The sequence below is a fragment of the Canis lupus genome, chromosome 4, assembly GCF_003254725.2.
Source record: "Canis lupus dingo isolate Sandy chromosome 4, ASM325472v2, whole genome shotgun sequence".
Taxonomy (NCBI): Eukaryota; Metazoa; Chordata; class Mammalia; order Carnivora; family Canidae; genus Canis; species Canis lupus.
Window position 1 is genome coordinate 11,892,440 of NC_064246.1, and position 20,459 is coordinate 11,912,898.

The window sequence follows — 20,459 nt, forward strand, 5'->3', positions numbered from 1 at the left end:
CTCTGACTTCTAGCCTTGAGTAAAACATCATTATCCTCCTTCACTCCATGTTCAAATGCTGTTAGTTGCCCCAATCAGCAGCTGTAACCAGAGGACAGGATGATTCATTTCTCCTATAGCCAGATCTGTGAGGTCAGAAGACAAAAATGACAAAGGGCACCCAAGAAAAGTTCACTGTGTCTCAAAAATCTGCAGACAAGAGAGGGTGAGAATAAGTTTAGCCTGTTTATCACACACTGGAATTCAACTCAAGTCAGTTCACATCTATCTCCTATTTGTTGTCAACGTATACAGCCTGCTCCGTGAAAACTGACACCAATGTTGGCAAAATACAACAAAGCTTCCTTTCTGACATGTCAAATGGATTTAATAAAAAAAAAAAAGAAAAAGAAAACCTGAGCTCCAAGAACACGTAGCTTAGAGAACTGCAGACAATTAGCTTGCTGTAACATCTCTCCCATAGCTGCTAAAAGGCTGATTTCAACCTGTAAGGCTTTCTGGGCCCCGTCAGCCGGCACCTCCCGCGGGCTTCAGGGCCCCGGATTACGGGAGACAATGCATCGAGAGCGCAGAGCGGCTGCGGGCGCTGGAGGATGCCTTCACGATAGTTGCTTCCAGGGAAAGGCACGCGAGTGTTATTTTAACGGCGAGGGTCACTTACTCTGTCACAGCGGTGTTGCTGAAGGAATTATCCTGAAGGCTGAAACAGAAGCAAGAGAACATCAGCCAGGTCCGGCCGGGGCGCCGTCTCCCTGCCAGCTCTCCGGGAGTCAGAGCTCGCACGCAAACATGGCATGGCACGGCGAGTCTCCGGGCTCGGCCGGCGCGCTCGCGCTCCCTCGGGCCGCCGTCTGCACATGCTCGCTACGGCACCCCCAGCCGGGCCCGGCCGCACGCGCCGACCACAAAGCCCGGCAGCCCCGAGGCTGCGGGGACGCAGCTGGGCGGGGCGCGGCGGGGCGGCGGGGCGCGGCGGGGCGCGGCGGCCGGGATCCCCGCGGGGGGCGCCCGGGGGCTCCCGCGGCCCCGGCCTCGCCAGCCCCGCGCCGCGCTCCGGCCCGGCCCGCGGTGCCCGCCCCCCGCCCCCCCCCCCCCCCCGGGCTGGCGGCGGGGAAGCCCGGCCGTCTGTGCCTAGGTGCCGAGACCGTGGGGCACCCGCTTTCTTCCCGACGTCTCCTGCCAATTTTAGAGCTACCTACCCCCTCTAGGGCTGGAGGCTGGCAGACATTCATCCGTCGGGAGGGAACGAGGACGGGGAGGAGGACAGAGCTGCTGTTTTCGCTCTGTGTGCGTGTGTGTGCGTGTGTGCGTGCGTGTGTGTCTTGCTTTTTATTGCCCTAGAAAAAGAGGGACCTTCCAGGAGGGCTCAGTGCACCGCACCCGCTCTGCCGGCCCCGCCGTTTCAGTCCCGGAGGGGAGCGCCGGGCCCGGCGCACAGGGCTGTGAATGAGCCCACGCGGGGCGAGGGGAGCATTTATTCCCGGCAGTTCTGGCTACTGGGGGGCCGCGGGGTGGGGGGGTGCTACGCCCAGAGTAGCCCGGCCGAGCTGCGCTCCCAGCGCTCCCGCAAAGGGGAGAGCTGGAATCCACAAATGCCCTCCCCTTTAGAGAAAGGCGGATGCTGGGGGAGGGGAAGGCTGCGGGCCCCACTCGCTCGCTCCCCTGGGGATGTTCGTCCTGCCCCCCTTCCATTGTTCCTTTCTCCTGCCGGCTTGACCTTGATAAGAAATGAACAGTCATCAGTGAAAGATGCTGATTTTGATTCTTGAATTTAAGTTGATTCCTCAGCCCCCCTTTTTTAATCTCTCGGCTCCCAGAAGCGGCCAACATGGTGTGTTTTAGTCCAAACCGTATCAGGCGGGGACTTCATTTATAACAACAAACCTTCAAATGTTTACTTTTGGATAATTAGAAAAATTACCCAAAGCTTGGTAATAAGGAGGGAAGGCATGACCTTTCAGTGTCACACTGAGGCATTGTTTCACAGATCCACCCGAGGCCTGCTTCCTTCTCTAGGAAAATGTACTTGTGTTCAAGGTTGCGGCTCACCATTGGTTAGACCTCAGACACTGGAGTTAGGTGTGAAGTTGTACATTTTGTCCGATCTGTCCAGAGAAGAATATAACCTAAGTGTTTATGATATTATTGCATTGTACAACTTTAATCAATTTTGTACCTAACCTAAGAATCTTTATACGAATAGTTTTCTAAATGCCTGGAAAAATTCAGATTATCTTGGTTCCAAAGCAACACTATCTTATAGGTTCCCCATTAATAAATTCATATATATATATATGAATCCCTAAACCACCTACTGCCTCATATGAGCTAGGTTCAGGAGTGTCAGACATAGCCTCGTCACTATATAAATGTATTCGTTATTTAGCTGTCACAAACTGAGGTGTTTCCTGACTTTGGGAAGTGAACAAGGGGTAGTGGAAAGGGAGGTGGGCTGGGGGATGGGGTGACTGGGTGACCCGCACTGAGGGGGGCACTTAAGGGGATGAGCACTGGGTGTTATGCTATATGTTGGCAAATCGAACTCCAATAAAAAAATATACAAAAAATAATAATAATTCCAGAATGTGAGCAGCCTTCCAAAAAGAAAAAAATTGAGGTCTATTCTTTCTATTTTACTGAGACCAATAAAGGTAAGTCTATATCCAGTGCTCTTGGCACTGCTGTAAAGATTTGAAGGTTGTCAGTGTTCAGAAACCCCTTTTACTCATTGTCTATGGTGCTGATTCCTCGTGTTCTAATGCAGAGAATGATCATACTTTTCTCACTAAGTGTTCTCAGTGATCCATTTGAAATGGGAAAATGTTACACTTTAACTTTGAAACAGGACTTGAACAATATGAAATAAGGTGGGGCCTTTTCCAAATAACATAACAACTATGTAAAATAAGTGCAGGTGTTCAAAAATGTCCACAGGAAAGGAATAAGAATTTTCAGCAGCTCATGAATAGTATGGACCTAAATTAGATTTTAGCAGGTACTCTTATGCATTGAAAACAATTTGTTGATATAGCTGATTTTACTTAAAAAACAAAAATGTTCCAGAAAAAAAAAACCTCTTATGGGGAGTATATACAATCAACCACTTTTTTACTTCTTAGCCAGTTCTTCTAACATATTAGTTTTCGTCTTAAATTAGACGTAGAAGTTATTTTTATAGTGTCTGGCGCTTTATTTTGTTTTAATATTTTGTATTATCCAACTAGGAATAGAGCAATACTGATGAATAATCATTCACCATCTGGTTATTCTGGAGACCCCAGGTGACCAAACAGCAGCTTAAAGTGAGCTCAAAAAGACAAGCAGAAAAAAAACTATTGGCATTCTGGAAGAAGTTAAGTTTTAGATGAATGTTTCCCAAGGTGTCCTCAGTGGAATTCCAGTTTCCCAAATGGTCCAGGAAAAGAAAAAAGAGTGTTACATGGTCAAAATTAAGTTTTTGAAAGGATGTACAGCTGACCCTTGAACAACATGGGTTTGAATGTACAGACTTTTTCTGGGTGGGGGGGATAAATATAGTACTATAATGTACCTTTCTTCCTTATGATTTTTTTTAATTAATTAATTTATTTATTTATTCATGACAGAGAGAGATAGAGAGGGGCAGAGACACAGGCAGAGAGAGAAGCAGGCTCCGTGCACCGGGAGCCTGACGTGGGACTCGATCCAGGGTCTCCAGGATCACACCCTGGGCCGAAGGCGGCGCTAAACCGCTGGGCCACCGGGGCTGCCCTCCTTATGATTTTCTTTTTTTTTTTTTTAATTTTTATTTATTTATGATAGTCACACAGAGAGAGAGAGAGAGAGAGAGAGAGAGAGGCAGAGACACAGGCAGAGGGAGAAGCAGGCTCCATGCACCGGGAGCCCGACATGGGATTCCATCCCCGGTCTCCAGGATCGCGCCCTGGGCCACAGGCAGGCGCTAAACCGCTGCGCCACCCAGGGAACCCCAATCCTTATGATTTTCTTAATAACATATTCTTTTTTTCTAGCTTACTTTGTTGTAAGAATGCATATAATACATATAACATACAAAATACATGTTAATTGACTATGTTATCAGTAAGGCTTCCAGTCAACAATTGGCTATTAGTAAAGATTTAAGGAGTCAAAAGTTACACATGAATTTTCAACTGTATGGAGGTCAGTGCTCCTAACCCCCACATTGTTCAAAAGTCAACTGTATATTATAAATCCACAATGCACATTACACAGCAAAAAAAGTGTTCCTATTTTAGCCTGTTTTATTTTAGCTTGTTACTTTTTAGCCTGTTTTATTTTATTTTTAGTTTTTTATTTAAATTCCCGTTAATTCACATACATTGTAATATTAGTTTCAGGTGTACAATATAGTGATTCAACACTTCTATACAACACCTGATGCTCATCATGGACAAGTGCACATCCCCATCACCTATTTCACCCATCCCCTCACCCCCCTTCTTCTGGTAACCATCAGATTGCCCTCTGTAGTTGAGAGTCTGATTCTTGGTTTGTTTCTCTCTCTCTCTCTTCCCCTTTGCTCATTTGTTTTATTTCTTAAATTCCACATATGAGTGAAATTGTATAGTATATATCTTTTTCTGACTGACTTACTTCCCTTAGCATAACACTCACTAGCTCCATCCACATCATTGCAAATGGCAAGATTTCATTTTTATGGCTGAGTAATATTCTTTTGCATATATATCACCTATTCTTTATCCATTCACTAGCTGATGGACACTTGGGCTGTTTCCATAATTTGGAAACATATTTTAGATAATGCCGCTACAAACATAAGGGTGCATGCATCCCTTTGAATTAGTATTTTTGTACCCTTTAGATAAATACCTAGTAGTGCAATTACTGGATCATGGGTAGTTCTGTTTTTAGCTTTTTGAGGTAATTCCATACTGTTTCACTGAGTAGCTGCAGCAGTTTGCAAAAAAAACTATTTCATCTTTTTTAACCAATATTTTTCTCAAACTCTTTGAAGACCCAACAGTCTTTGTTAAATATATTATCTATTAACATCTCGTTGAATTAAGAATTTTGAGGAAAGAGTTCCTGAGTATATCAGGGAAAAACTGCAAAAACAGATTCACTGGTATAATTATTTATTGAATAATATGTGAATAACCAAGTGATATTACATGCTTGTCACTGTTCCATAGCTATGAACAAGACAGATATCGCCTCTATCGTCAAAATTATTTTGAGTAAATGCGTATGTATGTGTGTGTGTGTATATATGTATATATAACATACAGTGTATACACAATGATATGTACAACCTTATTTTTTAAGTGGAACAAGGGGAAATGAAGAAGCTGGATTTGAATATGGCTATTCTATTTACATGTTAGAAGTTTCAATGTTTTACTTTTTCTATCAGTACTCTTAAAACCAACATCTGAATTTCAGATTTAATAACTATAGTTTTTTATTGTAATTGAAAAAAATATTAATTCTAGTGTACTGGCTTGACTATATGCAAAATATAAAGCAATAATGTAGTGGTCAAGAAAGAAATTTCTAGAGTTGCCAGAGTTTAAGACCCACCAGTTAGTAGTAGTTGGAACTCAATCACTCCATGCCTCAGTTTTCTCATCTGTACAGTGAAGACAATAAAGACCTATCTTACGGGTTCTAATGAAGATTAAATGATATGACTGAAAACAACAAAAAAAGGCCAGTGGTTGCTCTTAGCATCATCATTTTCATTATTATTATAATAACTAAGAATATATAAACTTAAATGTTAGAACAGGATGAATAAACTGCTATGCTTAGGCAGTAGGTTTACAGAGGGTATTTTCTTTCTATTTTCTATAATGGCTTAGTATTTAATATATTTTTTTAAAGGACAATAAAAATGAAAACTTCACTAAATGTTGATGGGCTGCTCTTAAAATGAAACGAGCTCCATCCAGAATGGCTTTGTGCTCACTTTACAACTCTTTGATTTACAATACTTGCACATCTCTGGAGGAACATTCAATTCTGAGAAATCACTTTCTGCTAGACACTGTGGCAGGGAGCCAGAATCTTTACAATGCCAGGAAGTCAACAGAGTTGCCTGCTTTACTGGCCTGGACACTAACTTGTAGCTTCCTATCAAGACTCTTGGGAATAACTGAGCTTCCCTGTGGAAAGAGAGGACTTTTGCCCAAAAAGATAATTTTCCAAAAAGAATACTCTCCTGAATCATTGTCCTCTAATCTTTTCTCTTACCAGCCCCAATATTTGAGGCTGTGACCAGAGAGCCCTCATTATCTGAGTGATCAACATCTAAGCTCCTAAAGATTCAAAGATGCCCAACAAAGCAAAGTCATGATAGCAAAAATATAAACTGATGGCCAACTGGTTGATACTGGTCTCCATTCAAACATCTCTCCCTAATTAATGCTAGCATATAGCAAGTCCATTGTTGTCTAACAATCTCCCTCTGATTCATCTGACAATAGAACACAGATACAATGTAAACTGATTCCAAATGAAATTTTAGGATCTCATGAAATCAGTGGAAGTGATGTCAGAGAATGGTTTGAATTGCATTCAAAACCAGTGACAAGTAAAGTTTTGGCAGTAACAATCAAAGAATATAAAATTAACAAAGATAGTGGCATGTTAATCTCAAAGGGAATGAGTTTAATATTAAAGGATTAAGAGTGGCCCTTGGAAAAATTTATGAAAATCTTAATCTTGTAAATGCTGTCTTTTATAATTATGCAATGAGTATCAAATCTAAGGTGAAAGTTATCCTTTTGAGCTATTAATGTTTTTTAGAAAAAAGTGCATATAACCTCTCCAATTGACATGATTTATTCTTTATCGTTTCCAGGAATTACAATTATATCCATAGTATAAGTTAAGAATATCTTCATAATTTCTTTACTACTTACCATGACCTACCTTATGCACCCTGGTCCTGGAGACAATTTTGAAATTAGCTCCAACCATTTGGCCTCTCTGCTGCTATTACAGCAGGTGAACTTGATACTTCCCTAGGACTGTAGCACTTGCTATTTCCTATTAGGAACACCCCAGACCTATTTAAATGTGCTTCACCCAGGGAGCTTCCCTGACTTCATTCTCTAAATCAGCAGCTTCCATCACTTTATTTTGCTTTATTTTCTTCATAAGAGCTGTTGCTACCTGATATCTAGTATGGTTTGTATATTTGTGTTATAACTACCTCCCCCACTAGAATGGGTAGGATTTGGGAGTCTTATTCACCACTCTAACTAACCTCAGAGCCATAAATGGTGTCTACCATAGTAGCTACTCAGTAAATATTTATGTAATGAAATGGAAGGAGTGAATATTTAGCTTCATTTTTTTAAAGATACTGTTCTATTCACCTCCTTACTTTTCTATTTACTTTGAAATAGTAGTTTCTGTTTTAAGAGATTCATTGTAAGTGGGTTTTGTCCAAGACAAGTTATCCTCAGGTAATGAGGCTTTCCTGTATTAGACATTCCTTCCTTTGCCTTACAGGGATAACAAAGAGATTTCATGCCATTATGCAAGATTGATGATACTGGCTGCCCAGAACATTATTTATTCCTGAGGTAGGGACCAACCAGAAAATGCTGGGATTGTTTGCCATGGGAAAGGATGGGGGCATCATAGTGGAATTATTGACCTAGAGCAACCTATCAAAACATAAATTTAGAGGAGAAAAACACATTTATTAGCTTTTGCCTTGAATTAATTTTCAGATAACCAAATACATACTTCCAGTTGATGTGATTCTCAGGAGTCTCAGAAGTTATCTGATATCACTGTTTTTTAGTACCTAAACTTGTACTAGGACAATTCCCAACTCTTACTTGAAACCCTCAGGGACAAGAAATTCACACCTCATAAAAGTCCTTTATTGGACTTCTCTAATTCTTGAAAAAAAATTTTTTTTCCATTTCAGTTCTCTACTTCTTCTTATTACTTCCACCTCTGGCTGAATACCTCTAAAAATTAATCTGCCCTATCTTTTGGTCCACTGGTCACATATTCCCCTTCCTGCTGTAGATTCTCATTTGGCATGACTTTGAATCCCTTCACATCCCTCTTGGTCATGTAGCATTGGATAATCTGTGATGTCTTCTGAAAGTGCAATCACTATGCTGGACATATTACTCCAGGTGAAGTTTGTTCAGTGAAGAGTGAAATCCAGTTTTATCTCTTTCTTTTTACCATTATACTCTTTGCATGTGGCCCAAGATCAATGTAAGTGGTCTGGGTAGTTGCATCATACCAGAGACTCAGACTGTTGGAGTCAGTTGCTACTCCATATCCACATCAATGCCATCCAGAAGGAGGGTAATTGGTTTGTTGAACCAAGTTCCAGCTTTTCATATATGCCTATGAAATTCTATGTTGTTTGATCTGACATTTCATGCTACTGAATATAATCTTTCAAAATCTTTTACAATATATATTTTAGCAAAAATTATATTCACTATCCCTCCCAGTTTAATATAATCAGTACTCTCTGGATATAGTCCTCCCAGAAACTTGGAGGATACAATAAATATACTTTTATTCAATGCATAATTTTTAAGAATTATATAAATCAGAGAAGGCATATTAAATAATTATTTAACATATTAAAACTTAGAATATTTGAAATTATTTTACTTTAGGGAAGATAGGTAGGAAAAAAAAAATGATGAAAAAGGGCTTTGGCTAAATTTTGGGGTGGTGCTAGGGTGAGAGACAGCAAAGTGGGGGCCTTAGGGTTACCAGGTAAGAGCTTGAAGACACGAATCACTTCAAGGTGAGAATGACATTTGTATCCTTTTCAGCACTCTCTTCTTCCAACAAAGTGATATATTTGAAGCTTTGGTCAAACACAGATAGCAATTTAATGGGTCATCCAGTTGAGAAGGACAACCTCACACTTTCTTGGGTACACATAAGCAGAACATATCCAAGATATCTGGGGCTCACTCAGCAATTCCTTCTTTGTTCTAGGAAGTAGAAAAGGTATTTTTCCCTCCATTATTGCTTCTACACTTTCAAAGAGAAATTTCTAAGTTTGTTTTTCCTTTTCTCATGGTTCCCTTTAGCTACTTTTCTGTTTTTAAGTCTTAATAGCATCATTTCTTTATACATGGTCTCTGAGCTTTGGCCCATGTCAACCTGCACACATTTCAACTGGTAATCACCTTTGTTCACAACAATATTTGGCATCTCTTTAAAATTCTAACCCATGGGCATTGTTTGGGTTAAGTTACTTTCATGACTTAAAACAACCATTTTATTTTGCTCTTGATTTTGAGAGTCACGAATTTTGGAGGAGTTCACCTAGGCAGTTCATCTGTGATCCATGTAGTGTCAGGCTAAAGCAGGTGGGGCTGGAGGACTGCCTTCCAAAACGGCTGCTTCACTCACATAGCCAATAACTCAATGCTTGTTGACCTCTCTCACATGGCATATCAACCTTCAGTGCCTCACTGAGTGGCTTGACCTCCTTACAGTATAATGGTCTGTGGGCAACCCATCTTCTTACATGGCAGCTGATATCCAAAAGACCATGGCAGAAGCTGCCAGTTCACTTATAGATTTGGCTTAGATGGTATAATATCTCTTCTGCCATACTCTATTGGTCAAAGGCAGATACAAGTCAGCGTGGATTCAAGGGCAGGATAATAGACAACCCAATGGTGGAGTGTCAACAGACAAAGAATTTCTAAACATTTTTAAACTGCCACAGATAATAACACCAGATATTTATAATTTTCATCTCAACAAATCATTAATCTATACTTCTTGGATATATATATATATAACAGCTATTAAAAAGAGAAGTGAGAATTCTGGCATTTTCAAGGAACAAAAAGTGGCTACTTAATTTAGCTAATTCAAGCAACAGTCTTTGCCTGTGCTGTTTTGACACCATGGCATGATGTGATTAACTATGAGGTATGTTGCAACTTGCAAGTCATTTGTCAAATATTGACATTTGTGAATAATTTAATTTCTAAATAATAAATTAGAGCTGATCCAAGTTTTTTATACTACAGCATCACTCTTTTACATGCATTCCTAACTGCATTGTTCAGTGGAGATTAAGTTAATTTAATCAACAAGTCTAATGCAAAGACTTGTTGTAGCTTTTGCACTAGCTGCTTGTAACCCTGGCACACAGATGGACGATTCCATACCCCAGCCATCATCCATCTTGTATGGCTTAGAGGAGAAAAAAGAGATTAAGAACTACTAGCTTGAAGCATGTTGCTGATGAGCCACTATTAGCCAGCTAGGTAAAAACTGGATAAAATCCAAATATGGAGCAATTGTGACCTTTTTTTGCTCAGCAGTAGTACAGAAAAATCTTACAGTCTTGTCTTCCCTTTACTTTGTCCTTGCCCTTCTCCTTTCTGCCTTTCTCTCTCCACCCCCCAGCTGTCTCCCTAGCAGGCTCACAAATGTGGGCTCATGAAACTTAGTAAAATGTATTAGCTACCAATTATACTGGAAAAATAACTCAAAGTCCTACTTTGCTGAAGTTGGTCAGGAATACTGTTTACTGGTACTGAAAACAGCAGATGTATTTATAGTTCCAAAAGCATAATGTCTCACTCCACAACTATTCCTAAATACTAAGTGCATACTAGTATAAAATAATATTTGCCCCTGTCACTTCCTTGAGACAATGACTTAGCTCCATAGCTCCATCTTCCATGGATGTTATGAGCTACTCATCATATGTAGACAGTTTATGCACATCCAGAGAAAGCCACATTCCCTTGGGCCCTGGAGCAGTCGGAGCTGCTGTGTTTCTATATTTGGTATCAATCCCTCAGCACAGGATTCGACTCAGGTCACTGCTGGACCTGTTGTCACTGGGCTTGACTTTGCAAAGAAACCAACTAACTTCTTAATGGTCCTCAAAAAAATCATTAAAAATTAATGGTAATATTGAGACTTTCAACCAAAATAGTAAATATAGAGTCCTACAACCAATAGGACATGGATTATGCCACAAAACTAATTAGATATGGTCAATATAATGAGCAAAACTAGAATATTCAGAATTGAGTTACAAAGAAAGTTAAATTTTGAAATGTATATCACCCATCAGAGGTAGTTTTCATCAACAACTAAAATGTTGAAAGCTTAAATGCCTAAAGAATAGCATAACACAGGAAAAAGTACAAACAGGGAATTCTGGGGCCTGGAAATGCCTCAGTTCTACCATTCACAGATTCAACCTGTATAGTAAATAGCTAAACCTTTCATGACTTCAGTGTCCTAAATATAAGGAAGATAGATTTGATGGGTTTTAAAGGCTTTCTCAGCTTAAAAATACTGTGATTCTTGGGAAATGTCAAAAGTAAAGTTGCATGGAGATTTTCCCAAGACAGCAGAGGAGTAGGAGACCTTAGTTTTGTCTGGTCCCAGGAATTCAGTTAGATAGCTATTAAATCCTTCTGAACACCTGCAAACTCAACCAGAGATCTAAGAAAAGAATAGCTGCAACACTGTGAATAGAAAAGGGACCCCTTTCTGCAACGTAGGAAGTGCAGAGAAGTGAATCCCGGGTGATCAAAGGGAAGATAAACTTTCGAGGCAAGCAGCCTTCAACCGCCTACTTCCGGAAAGTAATAAGAGCAGTGGAGCACAAAATCAGAATCTGCTCTGGGGAGGCATGTACCCACCTGAAAGGCATTCAGGTGGCTAAATTGGGGGTAGAATTGTAGGGAGTAGAGTCTTAGGATCCCTGGGATCACAGAGAGACCTGGGGTACCTGAGTGCAGCAGAGTTCCCAGACATCGGACTGGGGAAGCTGACTGCAATCAGTGAGCCCGGGAATGGGCTTTCAGTTTGGGATTGCCATAAACCACAAAGCAGGGCACAGTCCCAGTGATTCCTACCCAAGCAGGGGCCTAGTGAGTGGTAGAACTGGGGAGACCCTATTTCCTCCCCTGGGAAGAGTGGAGCAGGTGCACACAAGCAGGAGTCTGCAGGGTTTGGAGATTCCAATGGGGGCCACATGCCTGAGATAGATAGGCTCAGTCACAGGCTGGGTGAGCATGGAGTGCAGACAGAGACCAGGGAGACAGGAGGAATTGACTGCTTTTCCCTGAGGGTGCACTGAGGAGTGGGACCCAAGCCCTTGGCTCAGGGGCTAGAGATTGGGGCCATTTTCACTCTCCTCCTCTAAAGTGGCATGGAAAGCCTTCAGGAACAAGAGCTACCTAGAGCAATCTGGAGCAGATTACTGAGCCTGGCCGCCTGGCAAGAGCACTGCAGTTCTACTGGGGCAACGGCCTCTCCCTCAGAAAATCAATCAGAACTTCCGGCAAGACTATTTGCCAATCATTGAGAACTAGGACGTCTGGGTTGCTCAGCGGTTGAGCGTCTGCCTTTGGCTCAGGGCGTGACCCCAGGAATCGAGTCTGGCATGGAAAATTGTCAACTAGTTCAAACTATATAAAAATTCATTCTTGGGGCAGCCCGGGTGGCTCAGCGGTTTAGCGCTACCTTCAGTCCAGGGCCTGATCCTGGAGACGGGAGATCCAGTCCCACGTCGGGCTCCCTGCATGGAGCCTGTTTCTCCCTCTGCTTATGTCTCTGCCTCTCTCTCCCTCTCTGTGTCTCTCATGAATAAGTAAATAAAATCTTAAAAAAAAAAAAAAAAAAAAAAAAGAGAGAACTGCAAAACTCCAGCATTAGGGGAATAGAGCATATAGAATTCATGGGGTTTTCTCCCATGATACTTTAGTTTTACAATTTTGTGGGGATTTTTTCATGTTTTTCTTTTCTTTCCTTTTTCAGCCAATTTCTTATTTCATTATAGTTAATGCTGTATTTTCATTGTATTTAATTTTATTTTTGTACATATATCTTTTTTTCCTTTACAATTTTGGGATGCAGTTTCTTCTAACAGACCAAAATACACCCAAAATCTACTATATGGCTCTGTTCCCTTCACCTGTCTGATCATATTCACTTTTTCCTTCTTCTATTTTTTTTTGTTTTGTTAAAGTCTTTTGTAAATTTTCATCTTTACAGTTAACATTATATCCTGTCAATGTATTAAATTTTTATTATTACATACATGTTTACCTTTCTTTATAATTTTTAGATGTAGTTTCTTCTAACAAATCAACCAAAATACACTCAGGATATAGTGTATTGCTCTGTTTTGTCCACCATGTCTGTTTATATTCCTTTTGTTTGTTTGCTTTTGTCTTTTAATTTTCATGTTTTTACAGTCACATTCTATCCTTCCATAAAAACGTATTGCTCTGTTTTTTTCACTTGTCTGATTATATTCTTTTTTGATTTTTTTTCTTAATTTTTTTTGTTTTGTTTTAGGTCTCTTCTGACTTGTTTAGTGTATATTCCTCTGGGGTTATTGTTGCCATTTAGTATTTTGTTCTCTCATTCATCTATTCTTCTCTGGACAGAATGACAAGACAGAGAAACTCAGCTCAAGAAAGATAACAGGAGTTGGTACTGATTACCCGGAACCTAATCAGTACAGAGATAAGTAAGATGTTGGAACTAGAGTTCAGAATAATGATTATAAAAATATTAAGTGGACTCAAAAAAAGCTTAGAAAACACTAAAAAAAAAAATCCCTTTCTGGAGAAATAAAAGAACTAAAATTTAATCAAGTCGAAATAAAAAAGGCTATTAAGAGACATAGTCAAAAATGGAGACTCTAACTGCTAGGATAAATGAGGCAGAGGAGCGAATTAGTGACATAGAAGACAAAAGGATGAAGAATAAAGAAACTGAGAAAAAGAAATAAAAAACTATTGGATCACGAGGGTAGAATTTAAGAGATAAGTACATGAGGGTAGAATTTAAGAGATAAGTAATACCATAAAGCAAAACAATATTAGAATAATTGAGGTGCCAGAATAGAAGGGAGGGGGCAGAAGGTATATTGGAGCAAATTAGAGAAGATAATTTCCTTAATCTGCAGAAGACAGGCATCCAAGTGCAGGAGGCACAAAGAACCCCCCACAAAATCAATTTAAAAAAAGGCAAAAAGGCAACACCCACACACATAACAGTGAAACTTGCAAATCTCAGAGATTAAGAGAAAATCCTGAAAGCTGCTCAGGACAAGAGGTCTGTAACCTACAAGAGTAGAAACATTAGACTGGCAGCATACCAATCCACAGAGACCTGTCAGGACAGAAAGGACTATCATGATATATTCAGGGTGCTGAATGAGAAAAAATATGCAGCCGAAAATACTTTATCTAGCTACAATCTCATTCAAAATAGAAGAGATAAAAGGCTTCCAGGACAAACAGAAACTAAAAGAATTTATGATCACCAAACTAGTCCTACAAGAAATATTAAAAAGGATCCTTTTAAGTGAAGAGAGAGCCCAAAAGTAACAGGCCAGAAAGGACCAGAGACAGAAACAAGGACTTTATAGGTAATACAATAGCACTAAATTCGTATCTTTCAATAGTTACTCTGAATGTAAATAGGCTAAATGCCTCAATCAAAAAACAGGGTATCAAATTGGATAAAAAAGCAAGACCAATCAATATGCTGTCTGCAAAAGACTCATATTAGACCCAAAGACACTTCCAGTTTTAAAGTGAAGGGGTGGAAAACCATTTATCATGCTAAAAGACATCAAAAGAAAGCTGGGGTGGTAATTCTTATATCAGACAAATTAGATTTTAAACCAAAGAGGGTAATAAGAGATGAGGAAGGACACTATATCATAATAAAGGATCTTTCCAAAAGGAAGATCTAACAATTGTAAATATTTATGCCCCTAACATGGGAGCAGCAAATTGTATAAGCCAATTAATAACAAAATTAAAGAAACACATTGATAATAATACAATAATAGTAGGGGACTTTAATACCTCCCTCACAGCAATGGACAGATCGTAAGCAGATCAAAAAAGGAGATAAGGGCTTTGAATGACACACTGGATCAGATGGACTTCACAGATATAGTCAGACTATTCCATCCTAAAACAACAGAATACACATTTTTCTTGAGTGCACATGGAGAATGCTCCAGAGCAGATCATATTTTGGGTCAAAAATCAGGTCTCAACTAGTACCAAAAGATTGGGATCATTCTCTGCATATTTTCAGACCACAATGCTTTGCACCTTGAACTCAATCACAAGAGGAAATTTGGAAAGAACTCAAATGCTTGGAGACTAAAGAGCATCCTGCTGAGGAATAAATGGATCAACTAGAAAATCAAAGAAGAATTTTTAAAATTCATGGAAACAAAAAATGAAAACACAACTGTTCAAAACCTTTGGGATGCAGCAAAGGTGGTCCTAAGAGGGAAGTATATAGCAATATAAGCCTTTCTTGGACGAATACCCACCATTTGCTTTGATGTGGATGGAACTGGAGGGTATTATGCTGAGTGAAAAGTTGATCAGAGGACAATCATCATATGGTTTCACTTATACATGGAATATAAGAAATAGTGAGAAGGATTGTAAGGGAAAGGAGGGGAACTGAGTGTGAAAAATCAGAGAGGGAGACAAACCATGAGAGACTCCTAACTCTGGGTAACAAACAAAGGGTTACAGAAAGGGAGATGGGTTGGGGAATGAGGTGACTGGGTGAGGGGCACTAAGGAGAGCACATGATGACATGAGAGCACTGGGTGTTATACTATATGTTGGCAAATTGAATGTGTAAATGTAAAAAATAATAAAAAATGCATAAATTAAAATTAAAAAGCAATATAAGCCTTTCTCAAGAAACTAGAAAAGTCTCAAATACACAAACTAACTTTACATCTAAAGAGGCTGGAGAAAGAACAGCAAATAAAGCTTAAACCCAGCAAGAGAAGAGAAATAACAAAGATTAGAGCTGAAATCAATTAAATAGAAACCAAAAGAACAGTAGAAGAGATCAACAAATCTAAGAACTGGTTCTTTGAAAGAATTCACAGGATTGATAAACCCCTGGGCATATTTATCAAAAAGAAAAGAGAAAGGACCAAAATAAGTAAAATTATAAATGAAAAAGGATAGATCATAACCAACACTAAAGAAAAAGAAACAATTATAAGAACATATTATGAGCAACTATATGCCAACAAATTAGGCAATCTGGAAGAAATGAATGCATTCCTATAAACATATAAACTACCAAAACTGAAAGAGGAAAAAATGTAAAACCTGAACAGACCCATAACCAGCAAAGAAACTGAAGCAATAATCAAAATCTCCCAACAAATAAGAGCCCAGGGCTGGATGGCTTCCCAGGGGAATTCTACCAACATTTAAAGAAGTTTTAATACCTGTTCTTCTGAAGCTGTTTTAAAAAATGGGAATGGAAGGAAAACTTCCAAACTTTCAATAATGCCAGTATTACCTTGACCCCAAAATCAGACAAAGACTCTACCAAAAAGGAGAATTACAGACCAATATCCTTGATGAACATGAATGCAAAAATTCTCACCAAAACACTAGCCAATAGGATCCAACAGTATATTAGAGGGATTATTCACCACAACTAAGTGGGATTTATTCCTGGACTACAAGGTTGGTTCAACATCTGCAAATCAATCTATGTGATACACTACATTAATAAAAGAACCATATGATCCTCTCAATAGATGTCCAAAGAGCATTTGACGAAGTACAGCTCCTTTCTTGATTAAAACTCTTCATAGTGTAGGGATGGAGGGAACATACCTCAATATCATAAAAGCCATCTATGAAAAGCCCACAGTGAATATCATTCTTAATGAGGAAAAACAGAAGTTTTCCCCTGGGTCAGGAACACGACAGGGATGTTCACTCTCACCACTGTTGTTCAACATATTACTAGACATCCTACCCTTAGCAATCAGACAACAACAAGAAATAAATGGCATCTGAATAAGCAAAGAAGTCAAACTCTCATTTTTTGCAGATGATGATACTCTACATGGAAAACCCAGAAGACTCCACCCCAAAATTGCTACAACTCATAAAGGAATTCAGCAAAGTGACAGGATATAAAATCAATGCACAGAAATCAGTTGCATTTCTATTTACTAACAATGTCTCAGAAGATAGAGAAATTAAGGAGTCAATCCCACTTGCAATTTCACTCAAAATCATAAGATACCTAGGAATAAACCTAACCAAAGAGGCAAAGGTTAGGTTTTCTATATTTTGTACTCTGAAAACTATAGAATACTCATGAAAGAAATTGAGGAAGTCACAAAGAAATGGAAAAATTTTCCATGTTCATGAATTGCAAGAACAAATATTGTTAAAATGTCTATGCTACCTAGGGCAATCTATACAGAATGAGAGAAGATATTTGCAAATGGCATATCAGATAAAGGGCTAGTATCCAAAATCTATAAAGAACTTATCACACTCAACACCCAAAGAACAAATAATCCAATCAAGATATGGGCAGAGGACATGAGCAGATATTTCTCCAAAGAAGACATACAAATGGCCAACAAACATATGAAAAAATGCTCAACATCACTCAGCATCAGGTAAATACAAATAAAAACCTCAGTAAGATATACCTCACACCAATCAGAATGGCTAAAATTAACAAGTTGGAAATGACAGATGTTGGTGAAGATGCAGAGAAAGGGAAACCCTCCTACACTGTTGGTGGGAATGCAAGCTGGTGCAGCCACTCTGGAAAACAGTATGGAGGTTCCTCAAAAAGTTGAAATAGAGCTACTTTATGGCCCAGCAATTGCACTATGGGTATTTACCCCAAAGATACAAAGGTAGTGACCCAAAGGGGCAACTGTACCCCAGTGTTTATAGCAGCAATATCCACCATAGCCAAACTATGAAAGGAGCCCAGATATCAATCAACAGATGACTGGATAAGGAAGATGTGGTATATGTACACTGGAATAGTATACTCCACCATCAAAAAAAAAGAAAAAAGAAAAAAGAAAAAAAAGATCTTGCCATTTGCAATGACATGGATGGAACTAGAGGATATTATGCTAATAAGTCAATCAGAGAAAGACAATTATCTTATGATCTCATTCATAGGTAGAATTTAAGAAACAAAATAGAGGATCAGAGGGGGAAAGAGGAAAAAATAAAACAAAATGAAATCAGAGATGGAGACAAACCATAAGAGACTTTTAATCATAGGAAACAAACTGAGGGTCACTGGGGGCGGGGGGGAAACAGAGAGATGGAGTAACTGGGTGATGGATATTAATGTGGGCATATGATGTAATGAGCAGTGGGTATTAGATAAGACTGATAAATCACTGATCTCTACCTCTCAAACCAATAATGCATTATATGTTAATTACTTCAATTTAAAATAAAAAAGAAACCACAATAGGAAACAAATTAAGCTGCATGACCCATTTTTATAAAAAGGAAAGAAAATAGGAAGGAAGGGGGGAAGGGAGGGAAGGAGAGAGGGGAAAGAAAAAAAGAGAAAAGAGGGAGAAAGAAAAGATGTATATATATATATATATATAGACAAAATGTGTGTGTAGAAAGAAATGTGTGTGGAGAAAGAAAAGATGTATATATATATGGACAAAAATATTGAAGTTAGAACCCTACCCTAGGCAATGACCACATCAACACAATAAATGACTTATGGAAGTAGTTAAGGGCTGACTCAGGGTTAAGACTTTGAATATATGGTATTAAAATACTACTAGGTGGGTAAATTGGTTTCTGTGTCTAGCCTATAACTCCACCATTCTTGAAGTTATTTCTATGGAAGAAAGCTGAAGGGACTAAGATGACATCTCTGTCTCTCCCCACACCACCCCCATTATAATCATTGAAAGTCTGGAAGTAGATATGGAGGAAGGGAAATGTTTGGAAGCTACTAAAGTCATAGAGAAGGCTCAAGTGGAGAAAAATAAGGATTATAAGAGGTATCAAAGGACGTAAGGAAAGAAATGATAGAAAAACTATATGTAGATATTAAGAAGCACTGGGGGTGCCTGATTTCCAAGCAGGCCCTGAAATTCTCTCAACTGCCTGGGTCCTGTGCTATTTCACACCCTAACGATCCCCTTACATATTTGTTACTCTCCTTCTTCCTACCATCATGAGAAATGACAGTGAGGAAGTCTGGAGTGAACACTATTAAGAATCGATCATATGCTCATAACAGCCTGGGATCTGTCTTATACCATTCATGAGTGGGCAGGGATATTTTGTTGTGATGTATATTATCAAGGATTGAGTTGGAATCTCATGTTCACACTCAAATTGAAGGAGGTCTTGTCACAAGGTTGTAAGGTGCTGATACCAGGGCTGCATTTTCCAGTCTACTTACCACATTGTCTTGAGCTCTCATCACTCACTCAGCAGTTCCCTTCCTTGGCCTATAGCCCAACTACCTTTTAATTTAAGGATTTTAGCTTGCTTTTGCTTTTTCTTTTTTTTTTTAACTTTTCCAACATATATGGAAGTAGAAAAACTAGTATAATAAACTCTGTATGCCTATCACCAAGCTTACCGATTATCAATATTCAGCCAATTCTTTTTTTTTATAAATTTATTTTTTATTGGTGTTCAATTTGCCAACATATAGAATAACACACAGTGCTCATCCCATCAAGTGCCCACCTCAGTGCCCGTCACCCAGTCACCCCCACCCCCTGCCCATCTCCCCTTCCACCACCCCTAGTTCGTTTCCCAGAGTTAGGAGTCTTTCATGTTCTGTCTCCCTTTCTGATATTTCCACTCATTTTTTCTCCTTTTCCCTTTATTCTCTTTCACCATTTTTTTCTTTCACTATTTTTTATATTCCCCAAATGAATGAGACCATAGAATGTTTGTCCTTCTCCGATTGACTTATTTCACTCAGCATAATACTCTCCAGTTCCATCCACGTGGAAGCAAATGGTGGGTATTTGTCATTTCTAAAGGCTATTCAGCCAATTCTTTTGCCAAAGGCTATCTCCCCCAAAGTATCATCAAAACACTTAATTGGTAAGACAAGGCTGAGTTTATTCTTACCTGATAGAGGAGACTACTACCTTGCCAGAGTCCTCATAGCCTCTTAAAGTAAGAATGGCATAGTTAGTATTTTATGGGATTGTGGAGTCTGGTTTAAGGGGGCATGATTAGGAGGAAGGATCATGATGTGATAATTATGATCCATGGATAAATTAAGGTGAAAATGTGAGGTTAAGGGTTCAAAGAGTCTTGGGGTGTAAATAGTGGTTTTATATTAAAAAGTTAATTAAGTTGCTTGATGTTCATTTCAATGGACTTATGGGAAGTCCCTGAAACAAACAATAAATGTATTTGCAACTTTTTTCTTCCTGAGCAAGAGTACCCTGGAATAGTGAAATCAAATTGATGAGGCAGTGGAATAATAAAGTTATATTGGTAAAACAGCTAAATAATAAAGTCATGTTACTGTACACAGTAAGTTCTGTGGGTGTATGTCTTCTGAGTTCCTGTGTCATCTAGCCCACACTCACTTTTATTGTTGTTATTTGTTAGAGTACTTTAAATTATTGCTTATTATTT

The 20,459-nt window shown here is 39.2% G+C and overlaps 1 protein-coding gene across 10 annotated transcripts in view; it reads right to left on the bottom strand.

Moving 5' to 3' along the window:
- Positions 1-20,459, bottom strand: part of FAM13C (family with sequence similarity 13 member C) — a 250,712-nt gene that overhangs the window by 145,644 nt on the left and 84,609 nt on the right. For 2 of the 10 annotated variants that reach the window (XM_049108943.1, XM_025435124.3), the window contains exon 1: positions 662-936. The exons of 1 other annotated variant lie outside the window; for it this stretch is intronic. In XM_049108943.1, the coding sequence (XP_048964900.1) occupies positions 662-723 (62 nt within the window). In that variant the 5' untranslated portion in view covers positions 724-936. Of the gene's footprint in view, positions 1-661; positions 939-1,199; positions 1,540-20,459 lie in introns of those variants that run through there. 7 more of the 10 variants (XM_049108944.1, XM_025435128.3, XM_025435129.3 and 4 more) reach the window with 6 other exon arrangements.